This window comes from Vidua chalybeata, chromosome 16 (assembly GCF_026979565.1).
Source record: "Vidua chalybeata isolate OUT-0048 chromosome 16, bVidCha1 merged haplotype, whole genome shotgun sequence".
NCBI classification, from domain to species: Eukaryota; Metazoa; Chordata; class Aves; order Passeriformes; family Viduidae; genus Vidua; species Vidua chalybeata.
Genome location: NC_071545.1, coordinates 3,089,252 through 3,108,049, shown reverse-complemented (window position 1 = coordinate 3,108,049; position 18,798 = coordinate 3,089,252). Strand labels below are relative to the sequence as shown.

The 18,798-nt window shown below is 42.1% G+C and overlaps 1 protein-coding gene across 2 annotated transcripts in view; it reads left to right on the top strand.

Annotated features, from left to right (window-relative positions):
• Positions 1-18,798, top strand: part of GTF3C1 (general transcription factor IIIC subunit 1) — a 38,311-nt gene that overhangs the window by 13,551 nt on the left and 5,962 nt on the right. For both annotated transcript variants that reach the window (XM_053957755.1, XM_053957754.1), the window contains exons 13-32: positions 251-354; positions 592-773; positions 1,126-1,392; positions 1,617-1,762; positions 2,160-2,257; positions 3,770-3,866; positions 4,589-4,766; positions 5,191-5,326; positions 6,342-6,477; positions 8,230-8,311; positions 8,953-9,138; positions 9,605-9,762; positions 10,648-10,790; positions 10,961-11,042; positions 12,172-12,284; positions 13,248-13,310; positions 13,831-13,924; positions 14,763-14,935; positions 15,452-15,736; positions 17,636-17,889. In XM_053957755.1, coding sequence (XP_053813730.1) covers positions 251-354; positions 592-773; positions 1,126-1,392; positions 1,617-1,762; positions 2,160-2,257; positions 3,770-3,866; positions 4,589-4,766; positions 5,191-5,326; positions 6,342-6,477; positions 8,230-8,311; positions 8,953-9,138; positions 9,605-9,762; positions 10,648-10,790; positions 10,961-11,042; positions 12,172-12,284; positions 13,248-13,310; positions 13,831-13,924; positions 14,763-14,935; positions 15,452-15,736; positions 17,636-17,889 — 2,977 coding nt within the window. The remainder of the gene's footprint in view (positions 1-250; positions 355-591; positions 774-1,125; positions 1,393-1,616; positions 1,763-2,159; positions 2,258-3,769; positions 3,867-4,588; positions 4,767-5,190; positions 5,327-6,341; positions 6,478-8,229; positions 8,312-8,952; positions 9,139-9,604; positions 9,763-10,647; positions 10,791-10,960; positions 11,043-12,171; positions 12,285-13,247; positions 13,311-13,830; positions 13,925-14,762; positions 14,936-15,451; positions 15,737-17,635; positions 17,890-18,798) is intronic.

The window sequence follows — 18,798 nt, the reverse complement described above, 5'->3', positions numbered from 1 at the left end:
ACAAGTCAAAGTATTTGTTTCTCAGATATTTCAGCTTTTAAAAACCCAAACCCCAAGGTTTGTAGAAATGTCATTAGTAGTTTATTGGTACGAGGACCATGTACTTTGATCTCTTGTTTAATGCAAAGTAGCAACAGGAATTTTCATCCAAAAATGAAATTAATTAACTGTTAATCTCAGGATTATGCATCTGATTAAGAGCCAGTATGTCCATAGACAGCTTTTGTTTGTGTTGTGCTGCTGTGGACAGGTGGAGTTTGTTGTGCACCCCTCAGTGAGTCCCAGTGATCCCCTGGTGAAAAGCGCCATCGAGCAGGTGCGGTTCCGCATCTCCAACTCCAGCACTGCAAACAGGCAAGTCAGGGGTGCCTGGGGTGGCTTGGAGGAGCTTGGCTTATCTAGGGTGTGCAGAAATGCAGAGGGAATAAACGCAAGGTAAGCAAAAAAACCCAAACAAACAACCTCTTCTTTAGCAACAGAGAAATGGAAGCATGCAGCTGAGGCAACATGCTGGTATCTCCTGAAGTCGGGGAAGAACAGGAATTGAGCTCTGCTTATTTTTTACCTAAGTGCTGTGTGGTTTTACTGCAGGATTAAAGTCCCCCAGACACCAACATCCCAGGACCATGGTGAGGAAGAAAACCAGGGGCAAGAGGCAGTTCCTGATTCAGGAAATATGCAAGAAAGCTCATGTAAAGCTGATAATAGTCGGGCAGGAAAACCTGATGATAAAATGGGCATACCACAGCTAAAGAGCTATCATCCTGTTACAGGTACAGCCAACTTTGGGGTTTCTGTCATCCTTCACCTTCCCATTTATTATTCATAATAATTTCCAGATGTTTCCTAAGATACAAATGGTTTTTTTCGTCCTATAGAAATAAAATTGGATTTATATTAAACCAGTCTTACTTATCCAATGTTTTCTTAGCTGCTTGTATTTTTTACAATTGTGAACTGGAGCATTTGTATTTACTAGTACTTCTTTACTATTTGTAACTTATATTTACTTTCAACTGCCCATCTTTCCTTCTACTTTTCTTCATATTAATATTGCACAGGGAGCTGTTTCTCCTGCTCTGATCCTCTTTTTATTTCTATTTGGTCTTTAATCTTCCCTCCCAGTTCCAGGACTTGGACGTTCTCTTGGCTTTCTTCCCAAAATGCCCCGTTTAAGAATGGTCCACATGTTCCTCTGGTACTTAATTTATGGACACCCTTTAAATGAAACACGACAAAAAGGAGGTAGTGATGGTGAGAAAACACAAGGGCTGGATGAGAATGCAGCTGTAATTGAAGCACAACCGGATGGGACCTTAGAAATTGTGACAAGTGTGGTGAATCCTGAGAGCTCTGCACAGGAGACTGAAGTAGATCTGTCTAATCAAACAGGTAAGAAGTGGGTGGCACATCCTGACTTTGCTACAGACCTTACCATGGTTCAACACTGCAAAATAGATAAAAGTCTACTTCAGAAAGGTATGAATATCAAGGGTTTAGAGAATTGTCAGGCCATTGTGGATTTTCAGACTGTGGACTGCCAGTTGTGTTGTGCTTGAGCAGTCACAGTGATGCACTTGGTGTAAGTGCTGGGTTTGGTGTGTTCTTGTTGGCAGTGTACGTGGATGACTCGTCGTGGATGCGCTACATCCCTCCCCTGCCCATGCACAGGGAGTTTGGGTTTGGATGGGCTCTGGTCAGTGACATTCTCCTCTGCTTGCCTCTCTCAGTCTTTGTTCAGATTGTACAAGTCAGCTACAAGGTACGGTGCTCTTTTCTTTTCCTTCAAAGTCTGATGATCTCAGCTGTACCTATAGGCTGGAACAAATATTCCCTTAATATGTTTTAGCAAAACTAGACCCTGGAGAGGAGACACTTCAGACGTTTACAGAAAAGGTAGTTGCTTTTTGCAGGCTCACTGACAAAAAAATATATAGCCCTGTAATGCTGCAAATTTTTAAGCTACTATTTTGCCAGGAGCTTTTTGTAAGCTCACTGAATCTTCTGCCTTATTGATTAACAAGAATAATGTTTAAGCATTTTACAAAAGCAGTAAGGTTTACTCAGAAAATATTTTAGTAGGCAATTCTGGTAGCAAAGCTTTATACTTGAAGGGATAGTTACATTTTGCATTTTGCTTAACTTCTAAAATAATCTAGGTGGAAGGTCTGGAAGATTTTTTAAATGATCCAATAAAAAAGCACACTCTGATCAGATTTCTTCCAAGGCCAGTCCGACAGCAGCTCCTCTACAAAAGGTAAGCAGCTGAGTCAAAATAAGTGGCTCTAGAGAAGAGCCAACAGTGGCTGATTGTTTTCTCAGTTATTTCCTGTTTGTGTCAAAGAGAACTGTGGCACTTAAGACAAGGACCATCAATCCTCAAAGGATAGTGTGCCAAACTGTATTTTTCTCTCCCAAATAGAAGGTAATAAGAAACTAATAAACAATATTCATGTATGCTGTCAGGCAGTGCTTGAGAGCTGAGAGGTTCTGTCCTTCATAACTCATCAGCAGGATGTTGCTTCTGTATAAAACACACTCCTGACTGATGCTAAATTCAGAATTTAATAGGGTCTAAGTGTTGCTGTCCTTCATAAATCTTTGCAGAGGTGCCACATTTCCCAGCTCCTGCCTCTCACACATTCAGTTTTTCCTCATACTCTCTGTGGCACATCTGCCATGGTTTGCCATTTCTCTTGTAGGAGATGTAAAACTTGAGGTTGGACTGAAGAAAGTGATGTGAATGTGTGGAATCAAGAGCACCATGTTAGTTTTCCCCAGAAAGTCACTGCTGACAATTTGTGAATGGTTGGAGGTTTACATAACATTTTCCAAACCTGCAAATGTGCCTTTGGTGAGGGAACAGGGCTGGGCAGTATCAGCAGCCAAGGCTCGTGGGGAGCCCAGGTTTGCAATTCCAAACCTATTGTTAAATCTTAGCAATTAGAAACTGGATCGATGGCATTTTCTGAAATCTGCAGGCTCCATCTGATGGGTTGATGCAAAAAATATGACACATAACCAAGCTGTCTCTTCAGCCTCTTTTCACTAAAACTTCTAACTGAGCCAAATTTCTAAGCTTGATCTTTCTGACCCGCAGAGAAAACTCCTGCCAAAATCCAACTCCCGTTTAACTGCATTTAATTAGATCTTAGTGAAGTTAAATGTGGGCAAAGCTAATTTTTTACAAACTGTCTCAGAAACTAAATCTTGCAGAAGGTTCCTGCAACTGCCAGAATTTTGCCATAGATGTAGGTATGCAGGATGGAAAATGCTGCACTTCTTGCTCTGCCAAAGCTTTGAGCAACTGAAAGCAGTTTCTTGGAACAGTAATTTTAAACAATCTGAACTCCAAGAATCATTGCCCAGTTCTTCATACATACACATATGAAGGCCTGTATTTAACAGTCATGTTTTCTTCCTCCTGTCTTCTTTACATAACATAAAATTGTCTGCAGATCTGCTGTTGACCATATTTAATTCATTTTTACAGATGTTATTTCTGGCTAATTTTCTTTTTTACTAGCAAAATTTTGCTTCGTATTTGGTTAAAAACATTGGCTTTATGATTTTAGGAAAGGAAATTTGGACCCTTGGAGTATTACATGTTTTTCATAGGTTGATAATTCAAGCAAAAATACCACTTCAGAAATTCTATAACTCAGTGGTTTGCTGAAAGCTCAGGTTGCTGCATGAAAATGTTGGATTTTCTGGTATCACTTCTCTGTTTTCATGAGTGCTAATTGTAACACTCCTACCATTGCTACAGGAGGTACATCTTCTCAGTGGTAGAAAACCTTCAGAGATTATGTTACATGGGACTGCTGCAGTTTGGCCCAACAGAGAAGTTTCAAGACAAAGACCAGGTAATTAAAAAAAAATCAAAGGCAGTTACTCTTCATTAATCTCTCAAGATCTGGGGTTCATAATTACCTTAAATGAAATACTGATGATTCGGATGTATGTGCAAATCTCCAGATCCAAGTGATACTGTAAGTTGTGAAGGTAATTCTTCACCTCTTTCCTCTAGAAGGGAACTACTCAAATGTATAATGCTGAACACTGCACACAATAATGATCCAGGAGGTCCCAGACTGGCAAGACTTAATGAAAAATGAGTATGACACATTCCTTTCCATCAAGGTGTTAAGCTTGGATGTCTGACAGAGAACAAAGGGACTGATCAGAGTAAAATAATGAGATTCATATGCATCTTTTTAGATAGAGAGCACCTGCAAATGAGAAAGCAGACCAGACTTATGAGGCTAAGAAAGGTAATGAGGCCCCAAACATATCCATTCCAATCCCAAGTGAGGACTTGCAGTAAATAGCCACTCTCTGGAAACTTGGAATATTCTGTGCACAAGGGAGAAAAGAAACTGTTCTAAATCTAGAAAGGAAACTTCTGAATTGCTGTCAAGGGAATATGGGAATACAGTGCAATAGTGTGGGAATGGGTGTGGCCTCTGTCAGAGCAGTGGCTAAAAACAGCAAAGACAGAAACTGTCCAGTCCTAAGTTGCTGGTGTGTCCTGCTAATTAGGCAGTTTCAGTGATGTTTACAGCCCGAGCTGTGCTGTGTCTGGCAGGTGTTTGTGTACATGAAGAGAAATGCTGTGATTGTGGACACCACCATCTGTGACCTGCACTACAACCTGGCACAGAGCAGCCGCCCCTTTGAGCGGCGCTGCTACGTCCTCAACACCCTGCAGGACGTGGAGAACTTCTGGTTTGATCTGCAATGTGTCTGCCTGAACACACCCCTGGGTATGGCACAGTTGGACCTCCTGAGCACCGTCTCTGCCCTTTCTGGGCACACCACAGTTCCTCTTCCCTTCCTAAAACTTGAGCCAGGCTCTGGTTTTCCACTTCTACTGTTTCGGAATGCTGTCCTGTTCTTGCATCTCAAAAAAAAAAAAAAAAAAAAAAAACAAAAAAAAAAAAAAAGTTGGGACCTGTGTCCATATAATCGTATGAAGTTGTGATCCACTTGTGTTCAAAACATTGCTGCCCTGTTGGAAATACCAGAGTTGACAGTAGCACTTCTCTGTGAGAAGCAGGCATGTTGTATTGAGAAGGGGTAAAAATGGCAGCACTATGTGGGAGCAGTAGTTTGCCAGAGCAAGGTGGATTGAAGATAAGTTGAATTCTGAGCTGTCATGCTGAGAGTGAAACCCCTTTGTCTGTCCAGGAGTTGTCCGCTGTCCTCGGACAAAGAGGAGCAGCCTTGCAGAGGAGGAGACTGCCCTGGATGTGGAGAAGGAGCAGGAGTCAGCAGTGAACAAACACAACCTGGAGCGAAAGTGTGCCATGCTGGAATACACCACGTAGGTCACCTTGGCCCCCACGAGCTGCTGGAGCAGGGCAGGCCAGAGGAACTGTGCAGGGGCTGAGGATGTTACTCAATAGCAAAAGCCCTTGAGGCTGCAGCATCTCAGCTGGGTGTTCTGTGGAGGTCAGAGGTGAACTGAGTCCAAGGAGCTGTAGTTCTGTGTCATGTTCCCAATAACTTGGCTGCCAAGCAGGTTGTGTTCTGGAGGGATGGGATGAACAGATTGGGATTTCTTTCCAGAGCAGTACAGATGTGTGTTGCAAGAGTCCTGAGGAGAGCAGAGTTGGGAGGGAATGCTTCCCAAGTACCCTGAATGCCAGGAGTAACAAATGGAAAGGTTTTCTGTTCCTTTGCTTTATATCATGGTATCTCAAGTAGCTTCAGCAGCTCCCCAGTGTCTGAATCCTGTCCCTTTGTGCTGCACTTGGCTGTAATTGGTTGTAGATTAATTTCTAATGTGCACTGTGATCTGAAGGTGATCTCTGGAGCATTTAATCTTCTGCCTAATCACACCCAGAATACCTGGGAGGATTGCATACTCACAACTTGTGACAGCCATGCAGAACCCCAGCTAATTTTTTTTTTGATTTGTGCTGTGCACTCTGGTTTAGCTCTGTCAATATTCTATTCTGTTTCAATAAACAGTCTGTTTAAAAGTATTTTCAGTTAGTTCCATGTTGCAGGTGGATATATCTAGTTATCTTAAAAAAAAAATGGAGTTGAGGGACCCAGTTCCACTGATCCTTGCTTGATCTTCTGCATATGGTCTGTTTTTGTGGCAGTAAATCTATTAAATTGGATTTCTGGTGTTTACTTGCAGTTAGGCTGGGGTGACTGTGACATCTTTAAGATAAAGAAACAGTTTTGGGAAATAATTAATGCTGTAATATTACCCCCTAAACTGGGAGGGGAAGGGGAGAGTTCTGCACATTGCACACACACCAGTTAAGAGCTCTGAGAAGCAATCTGTACAAAATAATTCCTGTGGGTTTTGTTCCTCTTGCTGGTAGAGGCAGCAGAGAGGTGGTTGATGATGGATCCATCCCTGGAGATGGGCTGGGAGCTGCAGGTCTGGATTCCAGCTTTTATGGGCATCTGAAACGCAATTGGATCTGGACAAGCTACATCATCAACAAGACCAGGAAGGTGGGTATTTAAGATTTATACACTGGAGTGACTTCTCCAAATTTTAATGTTCCTGAAGTTGAGGTAGTGGCACCAAATTCTTACTGTTTGCATGCTCTCAGTAAGGGTTCGCAGCACTGGAACAAAATGAGTGCCAGACGTTCACAAATCTTGGTGCTGAAGTGAACGAAAGAATTGGACATAAATTTTATTTGAGAGTTGAATTTGACCATGAATTTGTTAGTGCATTCAGCCAAAGGAGCAATGAGCAAGCAGTTCACACTACTCAGTGGTTCCTCTTTCCTTTCTGGAATGTAGAAGTTGTCAGACAAAAAGCAAAATATCCAAAACAAGGAAATACACAAGAAAAAAAAAATCCCAAAACAAACAAAAAACCACAAACAACTAGGGAACCCAACACATGTAAATCAGAATTCTGGCTAATGTCCTGTCTCTGATGGAAACTTGTAAGAGCAAGGGATATTTCCTCAGAATGCTCTCCCAGCTGTCTGCAATTTTAGCTCAAGGCCATTCTAAATCTGGGGCTGATGTTTCAAACCAGTAATAGCTTTTTTCTTTGGCATTAATTTGTCTGCTTTTTGAGCATATGTAAGTCTTTACTATCTCCAGCCTCCTGTGGCAAAGTGTTTCAAATTCCTGGTATGTGCCATCACTTCCTTTTGATGCCTTAAGCTCCCCAGTAATTGTAGAACTGTGGGAAGCTGTGAAAAATACATTCTTCATTTTTCTTACTGTTTCACTGGATTTTTGTAAACAACTCTTATGTCTCTCATATTCATCACCTTTTCTTAAGACTGACATCTACTATTTCCAGCATGGAACTGTCCTGTCTTTAATCATTCTTGTTGCCTTTATTTTAACCTGTGACAGTTCTACCTGTCCTTTTTAAAGTGGAAATACAATCTGAGAGTGCTTTAAGGTTGCCCCAGCACAGATTTTTTCAGCTGCTTAGTGTTGCTTTACTTCCCTAAGAATTCTGTATATTTTGTTGCTTTTTCACCATTACCAGGCATTGAGCAGGGACTTTCACAGAACTGCCTGTAATTACTCTCCCCTAAGCAGTGTGCAAATCGGAGCCTATCAGTGGATGTAAAATTAGAGTTGCTAATTTATTTCCCTCAGCCAGGATCATTTCACTCTTAATTCTGTCTGTTGTTCAGTCACTTCATTGTTGAGCAGTAACACAACCTCCAGCAGCTCTTTGGTCTCTGCTTTCCTCTCCACATCTTGTGACCAACTTCTGCCCCCAGTGAACTCCACATGAGAGAAATGGGTTTAGCAGAGAATGGCAGAACTCCCAATACATTGCAGTTGGTTCAGGCTCAGATTTAGGATGGGCAGAATGTACTATAGGAGGTGTTTACTCAGTGTTTGTGTTTGCATTTTGGTTTTGTGCTTTTTAGAAGTTCTTTGGAATGTAAAATGTTAACACTGTTTTACAGCAAACTCTGCTCAGCCTCTGTAGCAATGAAAGAAATTATCATTTCTTTTCCAGTAATTACTGCTTTTAAACTTGAGGAGATTTCTAACCTTCACAGTCTAGTGGTCATTCCAGTGTGATTTAAGAAAATCTCTGGAGCCAGTCTAATGTGTGGTAGTAATAATACAAATGAGTTCTTTCTTATAGCCAGGGATCTTTTCCTTTAAATGGAAAATTTCTTTCTGACACTACTCAGATTATAAAAGTAGATTGTTGTTAAAACCAGTGAATCCCTTTTGTATGTCACCTTTTTTAAAGTTGTGTTGTCTTAGGAAAATACAGTTCCTGAAAATGGGCTGACAGCGAGACTCCAAACCTTCCTCACCAAACACTCCCTGCCTCTCAGTACTGGAGGTAAGGCCTGAGACTGCTCCTCCTGCCTTTGTCAAACCCAGCATCAAGGGTGTGGGTTGTTCTTTTCTCCTTCCAGTAATCTGGGATGTTCCTGGGGCAGTAAAACAGATAAATTATTTCATTCTCTATTACTGGCTATATGGAACAATAATTTTTTATCTAGTATTGATAACATGGGCTGGTCCTGTCTCCTTACAATGATCTAGAGTACTTCTGGGGCTGTAAAATAGATGTGTAAATAAATTCTTATAAAACAATAATTTCTATCCTTTGTAATTTCTGATGTGCAGTTTGCCAAAAGTCCAGAGGGACCGATGTTTTGTAGCACTGTTATCCAGCCTAATGTTTGAGCTAAGGAGGGAAAAATGCTTCAGGTTGAATGTAAAACCTCAGCTCTGTTCCCTTGTGTTTGTGCACTGTAAACTAGGCTTAATTACTTGATGGTTCCTCATTAATGTAGGAATTTATTCTGTGAGCTGCTGAGAAGGGGCATGAAATGACAGGACTAACAAAGAGCAATTTTGAGGGGGCATCTGTCTTTTAATTTACTGAAATTTGTCATTTGGTCTCTATACCTTGTATTAACATTGTAGAATGTCATTGCTAAAAAGCTCCACTGCTGTAAATATGTGTCATTTTAGGTAACAAAATTAATATTTTGGGAGAAGCAAAGGTAGGATCAGAGTCACTTATCCAGAAAGAGGAATGTATTGAAATAACTAAAGAACCAACCCAGGATAGAACGAAACGAGTGAGAGGTGGAAAAAGCCAAAAGAGGAAGAGGCTTAGGAAAGATGTTGGAAAGAAGACAAAGAAGAAAAAGAAAGGTAAGAACAGGAAAAAGCAGCATTCTTTACTATGCCTAGGCCTGCAGGAAGCTGCTTTGGCAAAGAGGGTGTGGGACAGGGCAGCTTTGTGGCCATGTCTGTGGGCCGCTTCAGTCGCTGGGGAGGCTCAGGTGTCCCATGAGCTGTGTGTGAGCCACGGCTGCAGGAATCCTCATGGAGTCTGTGCCCCGGCAGCTCCCTGCAATCCATTATCAGCTCTTGATAGCTGGCTTAAAGATTCCTCATGGAATGATGCTCTAGGTTGTCAATTTGCCAATTAAAGTGTTTGTTTTCTCATGCCTGGGGGAGCTATTGCTGCATTTCACTTCTGGACTGCAACTTCCTTCTCTGCTTGTCTCTCATTCTTACAAACTTGAACTGGTGTTGAGCCTGTGCTAGAACTTTGAGTTATCAGAATATAAGGTGCTGAGATAAATGTCTTCTTTTGTTTCCCTGGGTTTGTCAGAAGAGGATTCTGCAGACAAAAGCAAACGGCTGCGCTACCACGACAAGGCTGACCAGAGTGCCCTGCTGAGGATGACGCGGCTGCGTGTGACCTGGACGGTGCAGGAGGACAGCCTGCTCATGCTCTGCAGGATTGCCAGCCACGTGCTCAATGCCAAGGTGGGAGCACTGCTGATTTTGAAAGACTGTTGTATGAACTTGTCTAACCATTCAGTATCCATCCACAAACAACTTCAAAAACTGAGAGATTTGACAAATCAAGACAAACGACGGATCATGGTTAAGCGACTTGTTTAGAGTTTTGCACCTTAGCTAAAAGAGCTTTACAAAGTAAGTTTATGTGCATTGATTATTATCATAACAATGTTAGTGATAGTACCTTATGTCCTTCACTGTACACAACAAATGATGAACAAGACCATCAAAGTTCCTTCTGTCCAAGAGAGAGGGGAAATATGGGAAATGGATTTGTAGAGAGTTGTCAGGGCCTGACAGAAGGCCCACGCAGTGTGCATCTGTATGCAAACTTTGAGATAAGAAATGCTGACTTAGAAATGCTATAGAATAGGATAGATACCATTGAGAGAGAAATTGAACTAGAAAAAATCCATCTTCAAAGGATGGCTTTGCAAAGAAGACTAGATACTTTGGAGAAATAGAGCTATGAAAGATGCATTGTAGTAATACCCACGAGGGGTAATTTCAGATAATTGGCTTTAAGGCATTTACAGCATGGCGTGGCAAAAGCTGATAGGCCAAGAAACACTTATAGTGTATTGTAATTAGGAAATGGTTGGCTTCTGATTGTGATGGCATGAATTATAACACCTGTATTGTCTCAGCCTTCTCATGAGACTGAAAATGGAATGAAAGTTTTGACAACGCCTCTCAGTTGCCCCATCTCTGGGTCAGAAAAGGGTATTGTCTGACAAGCGTGGAGCTGCTGGGTGCTGCACACACATTTCACCTGCCAGGACTGCATCCTGCTCTCACCATGTGTGTGCACACAGAGGTTTAACTGCAGACACTCTGTTCCTCTGGCAGGTGAAAGGGCCCTTTGTGCCCTGGCAGGTGGTGAGGGACCTGATGCACTCCAGCTTCGAGGAGTCTCTGGATAAAACCTCCCATTCCGTGGGACGCAGAGCCCGCTACATTGTCAGAAACCCACAGACCTACCTCAATTACAAGTAAGAAGTTTTCTGTGTTCTACATATAGGCTATATTCTCCTGGAGGGACATGGTCCTCCTACATGTTTCTTTTGTTTCATGTCACTTAAAAATTTCATCTTGCTTGCACCCTGCTGCTGTCAGATCTGTTTTGAGCTCTGAGCAACACCTTCAATTGTATCTCTTGCAGAGTTTGCCTTGCTGAGGTTTACCAAGATAAAGCTCTCATTGACGATTTCATGAACAGAGAAAATAATTATGAAGATCCACAGGTAGGAGGAAAGTATTCCAAAAGTTCATAGAGTACTTTATGCTGTTTGGATTACTGAGTACTTGCACTGTGATTTCATGTCTTTTCTCTCCCTTGAACCTTTAGCTATTTTTAAAATAGCATCGTTGTAAAAATGCAGCATCATTGCTGGTTTGAGATAAAGTGGACACAGGGCAGCTTTCCAAAGGCACATAAACAACCCCCTGTGCAAAACCCACTGTGTTTTCAATGTGTTTGTTTATAAATATCCTTGACTAAACATCTCTGCTGATTGTTTTTTTATCCTTTCAGCCACATTGTTACCTGAGCAAGAAAATGTTTTTGTTCTGTAATTTCTAATTTTTATTCCAGTTGTGTGTTGAACTGTCACCTTAGCTTCTGTGAACGAGTGCAGGAACACAAGCAAATTTTATCAGACTTGATTTGAGCACCCAAAAGATTTTATTTCTTTTTATTTTTCATTTAAATGAACCATAATTTCAAATTGAAAAGTTGTTTACATTTTCAGTGCAAGCAATTCCATTTTGGTTTTCAGAATTTTTTTCAGAACAAGGACAGTGTCATAGCAAGATTTTTATCTCGGAATGCCAGTTCATACCACTGTCAGAAAAGCCCATCAGTTCTGTTGCTAGATTCCTGTTGCTTAAAGGAAGAGCAGTTGTTCACTGATGAGATATCACTAAAACAAATATGTGTCCCCATCCCCAAAGACTGTTAAATAGAAACTTGTTTCCAGAGATCATTCCTCTCATGTAACAGGTGTTCTCCAAGCCATGATTGTGCAAACACTTCATGGAGAACATGGAAAAGCCTGCAGGGCTTGAGCAGAAGCTTAAACATAGCTCTAGTAAGAGATCTTGCTGTTAATTCAGGAAATTGTCTTAGAACATATGTTCATGGTGCTTGGCTTGTAGCTGTGAGCTGATTACAGATGGAACCTGCAACTGTTCACTGAATCAGCAAACACAAACTGCACGAGCTTTTCCCTGCCTTGCCTTGGCTGTTGGACTGCTTCTGACTTCAGCATTCAGTATTGCTACAAGAATTTTCAGGCACACTTTAAAAGTAGAGGGGTTTTTTCCATTCTAAGGAATTGAGTTTGATGACATTTCTGTCTCCTCTTTTCGAAGGTTTGTGCAAATGAGTTTAAAGAGTTTGTGGAAAGACTGAAAGAGAAATTCAGTTCGACCCTGGGGAACCCCAAACTGGAGATTCCTGACACTCTGGAGGAACTCTTTGCCAGGTATTTTAATCCTGGTGCTTTTGGCTCTGCACATGCAGGGGGTGAGGCAGTGAGAGAGGGGACAGCAATTCAGAGCAGGTCTCTTCTCTGGGCATGATTTACACCCTCTGTATTTGTACCCTTAGTAAGAAAAGTTTTACTAAATAGAACCAGCAGTGTTTCTTTCCCACCCACAATTCCTAAATACATGTAAGTGATTTTCAGTTATTTGCACAATTTTGCTGATTTCAAACCATTCTTATTGCTTATATAAGACTTTTATAATTAAATACGACTTTTAAACCAGAAATTCACTACAGCAGGTTTTCCTAAATTGTCAAGTCCTCAGCCTTGGTGTTAGAGATGATGCTACTCAGGTGTAACTTTCATTGCAGTAGAAATACAGCGTTTTTCAGATTAACTGGCCCCATTTTCTATCACAATTTGTAGCTGGTTGCTCAGCTGAATCATTTCAGTGCTGCTAAAAGTATTGATAAGGAAGAGCACTCAGCCTTGTACAGCATTCTCCAGCTCCAGGTCATTAAGCTTTTTCATGATGATTAACACTTGAAAAGCAATGTGGAAAAATTATGTCTCAGACCATTTTATGATAACAAATTTAGCACCTTTGTAATTTTTCTTATTTTGGGAAGAGCTGTGCATTACAGCAAAAGTGCTGCTGGCCATAACTGGAAGTCCAAAACCTCAATAAAATGACAAATCCTTTCAGTGCTAGAACTGTCTCCTGTCCATTGTTTTATCTCCTTGTCAACAGATATTTGAGTGGAGATGGATCTGGACAGTTCTTTTCCTGTCTGACCCTCGTGCTGAGGGCTGCTGGAGCACACAGTCCCCTGGGCTGGCCCAGCATTTGCCTCGTTAGCAGTTGTGCTCATCAGCCTCTGGGCTTCATGGCTGATGCAAAATCACAGAAAATCACAGAAAATCTGGTTCCAGTGTTCTCCTATCCCTTCCCTTAACTAGATTTCGAGTGCTGGCAATCGGAGAAGACACAAATCAAGGCCCAAAAGAGGATAATCTGAGCAGGTGAGTAGCAGTAGCACCATTTTCCTCATTAGGATCAGGCCACATCAGCCCCTCCCATCTGTGGAAGTCATATAAACAGTGTCCTAATTCAGGGTTTCCATCTGTTTGTTGCAGTGTATAAATTTATTAACAAAAAAAAAAATACTTTGACAAGACTGTAGGGACCTCTGACATAGATTTGGCAGATAAAATGATAATCTAGATAACCTCAAAATTATTTTATCACTGGGATAATTGTACATTTTCTATTGGATGTTGTATCTTAAGAGCAGGAGATGTTATCAGGGAGAAATTTGTGTCAGATTATCTGGATTGATCCAAAAATCGGGGGTAGAAGGTGAGGGAAAATGTAACAGATTCCTTTACATGAATGATCCTCAGCTGTAGATCTTGTGCCTCTATGCATCTATTCCAGAAGCAGGTGATGGAGTTTGTAGATTTTTGTTCTGGTTTAATGGATACCTCATGTTCAAAAATCACCAGGAATAAATCTTTTTTTCTTTTTTTTTTTTTCTTTCAGTATTTATGATATTCATTTCCTAGTGCTGCAGAATCTGATTCAGAGCACACTGGCACTCTCAGATCACCAGATGGAATCTTGCCAGTCATTTCAGGTACAGTGTCTGGACCAAACTTAACTGCTTATAGAGTCATGGAATTGTTTAGGTTGGAACAGCCCAGCACTGCCAAGGCCACCACTAAACCAAGTGCCACATCCACTTTTGGTCATACAACTCTAAAGTTTCTCCTCCCTCCCTTTGCACATTCCTTTTTCAAATGGGAGAAAAGAAACTCAGAAACTTGGATTTGTATCCATTCTGTGGGGAGTATTCTGCTTTTGGGAAAGCATATATTTTAGGAAGATTTTTAGTTTGTTGTTTTCTCTCTGAGGATGAGATTGCAAGATGTGAGGTTGAAGCAATTCCCTAAAACCACATGAAATAAGCTCCACATCACTTCCAGTGGGTCAATCTATACCATGCTTTAGTGCCCACCTGAGCAGCTGGAATGTTCTGGAGGAGATATCATAAAAACAATCCTAATAGCCAGCTAGCACTGGTGTTGGGGATCTCTCTTTCTGTGTTGTGGACTACAAAAAGAAATCATCAATCAGTCAAGTGCTTAAGTAAGGTCAAGGTTCAAAGGGAGTCTAACAGCTCATAAGCAAGAGTGGAACCTGGATAGCCAGGCTCTCAGAACCAAGTGTTCCTGCTGAAAAGAGGGGAAGAATTTACCAAAATGTGTGGCAGAGGAGCATTTTTCACATCTGTAATTCCAGTGGGAGCCCAGTCCCATTTTGAATATGAAGTTAATTTAATTGGCATTTACCATGGCAAGTCTGGAAGGCTGTAGAAGGAACAGAGGAGTAAAGTGAATTTTTATGGATGATTTTCATCCTGAGTGCATGACCTGGAGCAGGGGATGCAGAGCTGTCACTGGGCTGTGTTGCAGACATTCCGGCTGTACCAGGAGTACCGGGATGACATCCTGGTGAAGGCTTTCCTGGAGTGCCAGAGGAGGAGCCTGGTGAACCGGCGCAGGGTGAACCACTCGCTGGGGCCCAAGAAGAGCCGCGCTCTGCCCTTCGTGCCCATGTCCTACCAGCTGTCCCAGAGCTACTACAGGTGGGTGGCAGGGGGACGCTGCTGGGCTTGGAGCAGAGGAAAAAATCTGCCCAAGCGTGGCATGGAGGTGGCAGCACAGGAGAAGTGTCCAGAGCAAGGAACCTTCAGCCGAGGGTGCAGAGGAAGGTGAAGGTGAAGCTAACATCACATCTTACATGGGGAGCAGTCAGGGCATAGAGCCAAGGGTGCTGGGCAGGACTTCAGAGACACATGGAGAGGGGAGGAGATGCAGCACCACAGTTGTAGATGTGGTGGGCAGATTTCTTTAGCACTCCTGTGAAGCAGATGTTGATAGCTTTGGTTTTTATTTGCTGTATGCTACCTGACCTTTACACAGTGCATAAACACCTAATGTTCTGGAAACAGTAAAAGGACTGTGAAAGCAGGTGTGGAAGCTACTTGGTCACCAGCTCTAGAATGAAACTTCAACTGTGGCTCTTTTGTGCTACCATAATTACAAAACTTATTCTCAGAGCAGATTTTGAAGGATTTGTGCTTCTATGTGTTTTTGTGCAGAGTTTTTACGTGGCGCTTCCCCAGTACCATTTGTACGGAATCCTTCCAGTTCCTGGAGAAGCTCAAGGATGCTGAAAAATCAGACCAGCCACACAACTTCTCATTTAAAGATGAAGAAAATGCATCATCAGAAGGCATGGTGGCATTTCCCATGGATGGCCCTGGTGGTCAGTGTGTAGCCATGCTCTCTCTGTTCTCCCTGGGACTGGTGGCTGTGAATGTGAGAATCCCAGAGCAGATCATTGTGGTGGACAGCTCTATGGTGGAAAATGAAGTGATAAAAAGGTAAATGCTGTTATTTCTATTAGAGAATACAGTTAGGGGATAACTTGGATGAAATTAAATAGAAATTGGCATTTCCTGCACTGCACTGTAGCATTTTTACTGTGCTATTGTTTTGATTTTTATTTCTGAGGAGGTGCTCTGGAGACTTAATGGCACTTAAGTCAGTGTCTGTCATTATAGCCCTGGGCTGCAATTGTCTTCATATGTGACATTTCAATTGCTTGGCACTTCAGTGCCATCAGAGAATGGAAAGGATAGCACTGGGTGCTACAGGAGCATTCCATCAGCATTGTGCCTTGGCATGTCACAGACTGAGAGGGTTGGTAACAAGGTTTCAGCTTTATCAGTAGAATCTCTCACCACAGCAGTGTTTCTGTGCACTGTCTCCTCTTGGATTTAATTTTCTTGTGAGCCCTTTTCCTTACAGTCATTATGTGCTTTCTTAAAAGTGCAACTAAAATCTCTTAGTAGTTTGACCTGCTGCTTCCTATTGTGAATAAGCATGGAAAATACTTTGTTCTTTTTCTCTTTAGGGCAGCTTAATTCCTACTTGAGAAATATTATCGTGGTCCCTCTCCCATAGCATGCTGTTCTTCAAAATGAGTAGCTTCAGTTCCTTCACTTCATTCGTGTTACCCAGTTCTCTGTCTTTCTTATTATTTTCTTCTGCACTGAATTGTGATGTCAAAAAACAAAAGCCATGCTCCTGCAGGCAGCTCTGTGCTAATTCCCTCCTGTTATATAGGTGAAACACCTGCTAATGCATCCCAAGATTCTGAAGGGCCACAGCCTTGCCAAAAAAAAAGCAGCCAAACCTCCCCAGTGCAGTGATCCATGCACAGCTTATGATTGTTGTGACTCACCTAACAAGTTTCTTTTCCTTTATCTGGTTAATTGTTCCCTCTCAGTGTGGAGGGACAGATGCAGAGTACTCTAATATAAATAACATGCATTTGTCATAGGCAATTGCTCCCTGCTCTTTTCCAGGCTGACTCTCCAGTGTGCTGGAGATGTTCTGAATGCAAATCCCAGCTGCTCATGTACTTGCAGTGTGCTCAGTTGGGTGATCCTGTGCAAGCTGAATGAGCTGTTTTATCAGCCAGGTCATTAACAAAAACACACTGAGACCTGGCCTGGTCCCATTGCTGAGTAGGGGCATCTTGAGTAGTGCACTCATTGTTTTTTTACTAAGTGATGTGTTCCCTTTCAATTTTAAATATATTTTAAAAGAAGGTACTTAAGTTATAATTCATGATAGAAAAGGTTGGAAGAAGCCTTTCATAGTCTCTGGCATAATCTACTTGAAACAGAGGCACCTTCAGAGTTAGATCAGGTTGTTCAGAGCCTTCAGGTCTATCCACAGTGGCTCTTGTCATGTCCTAGAATAAAGAGTGTTGGTTTGACTAAGTTTGTTTCTGGGAAATCCATCCTGGCTGTTACTGCTGTTCTTTTCTTTACTTGGAGGATGTCTGCAGTTTGGCTTTTGGTGTTTTTTTTAATTATTATTTTTTAAAGTAACTGAAATCTGTAACTCTCTCTCCTCCTTTTCACCCTGAAAAATAAACAGTCTGCCCCATCCTGTGGCATCCCTCCTGCTCTCAGTGTCTAACAGATGTTCCTTCAAGATGAAGCATCTGCTGAACCAAAGAGCTGAGATATTTTGGGTTCATTTCAACATATTTTGCAAAAAAAAACAGAGCTTCCTTTCCCAGGGACCTTTAGGGTATTTCCTTTTCTGTAGTTCTTGTTCTCAGTGCTCTGAATCAGCCTGGTGTGGACACTGCCCCAGCTGCCCAGAGTGCAGGAGTGCCGTGTCCTTGCTCTGCTCAGAGTCACGAATCACTTCCTTCTTTTGGGAAAAACCCAACAAACAAATCCACCCTCCTGTGTTTGCTGTAGCTTGGGAAAAGAAGGACTGGAGGACGAGGACGATGACGATGACGACTTGGATGAGAGCTCTGGAGGCAAGCGCAGAATCGAAGTGAAACCTCGCCAGGCCTCTCACACCAATTATTTACTGATGAGAGGCTACTACTCCCCTGGCATCGTCAGCACACGCAACCTGAGCCCCAGTGACAACATCGTGGTCAACTCCTGCCAGGTGAAGGTCAGGCTCAGATGTACCCCCATCCCAGGAAGGCTCAGCTCTCCAGGTTAGTTCTGTTTGGCCTAAAGTGCACAGAAGTTGCTGGCTTGAAGCAGGAGAGATGGTGAGCTCACCTGCTGAGGAATTGATTTAAACAAAGCCCCCTGACAGGAACATTCTGTTTTCATTACACATCAAGTCTGTAAAGCTTTCTCTCCTGACTTAAAACAGATGGGTGACTCAGACTTTTGTTGGTAACAAGGCCTTGCCCCTATTTCATGTTGTGTTAAACTATTACTGCAATCTGTCCTCTGCTCTGTTAACCCTCTCCAGGAGGTTTTTCAGTCCCTTCAACAACTTAAAATACCATATGATGTCACAGCCAGGCTTTCTCTTCTGTAAAGAGAAAAGAAAATCTTTCAGAGCTCCTTGAATGGAAATTCTCATTTAATTGTCTCATGCAAGTGCCTGAAGTAGTGGTGTCCAATGTCTGGCCTCTTACGTCAGTAATTTAAACATTTTTATAATATTTGGAGCTTGACTCTCTGCAGTTCATCAGCACTGCCCCTTCTTAAAGAGCATCTTGTTTTCAGCTGTAATGCAAATGTATCCAGAGCCTTGAGCTCTGCAGCTGAAATCATTTAGTGCTGCCCCTACCCATTTCCATTGCTGTTGTGGCAGAGGTAAAACAGAAATTCTTTGTAAAAGGGAGCAGGAAGAGCAGTGCCAGAGCTGCACCCTCATCAGCCAGGACTGGGATAGGAGTTCCATGGCTTCAGTTGTGGATACTCTGTACAGGGGGTCACTCTGGGGAGTGCTGGACCTGTCACTGAACACAGAGATGCTTTGTTGAACTAATTGTCTAAAGCATTGACAGGTGGTAGTTCAAACCATATCTGGCCAACAGCTTTCTGCTGTGGATTTCTTGATTAAAAGTGTCCTCTACAGCATTTCCTTGCCCTAGAATTTTCACTTG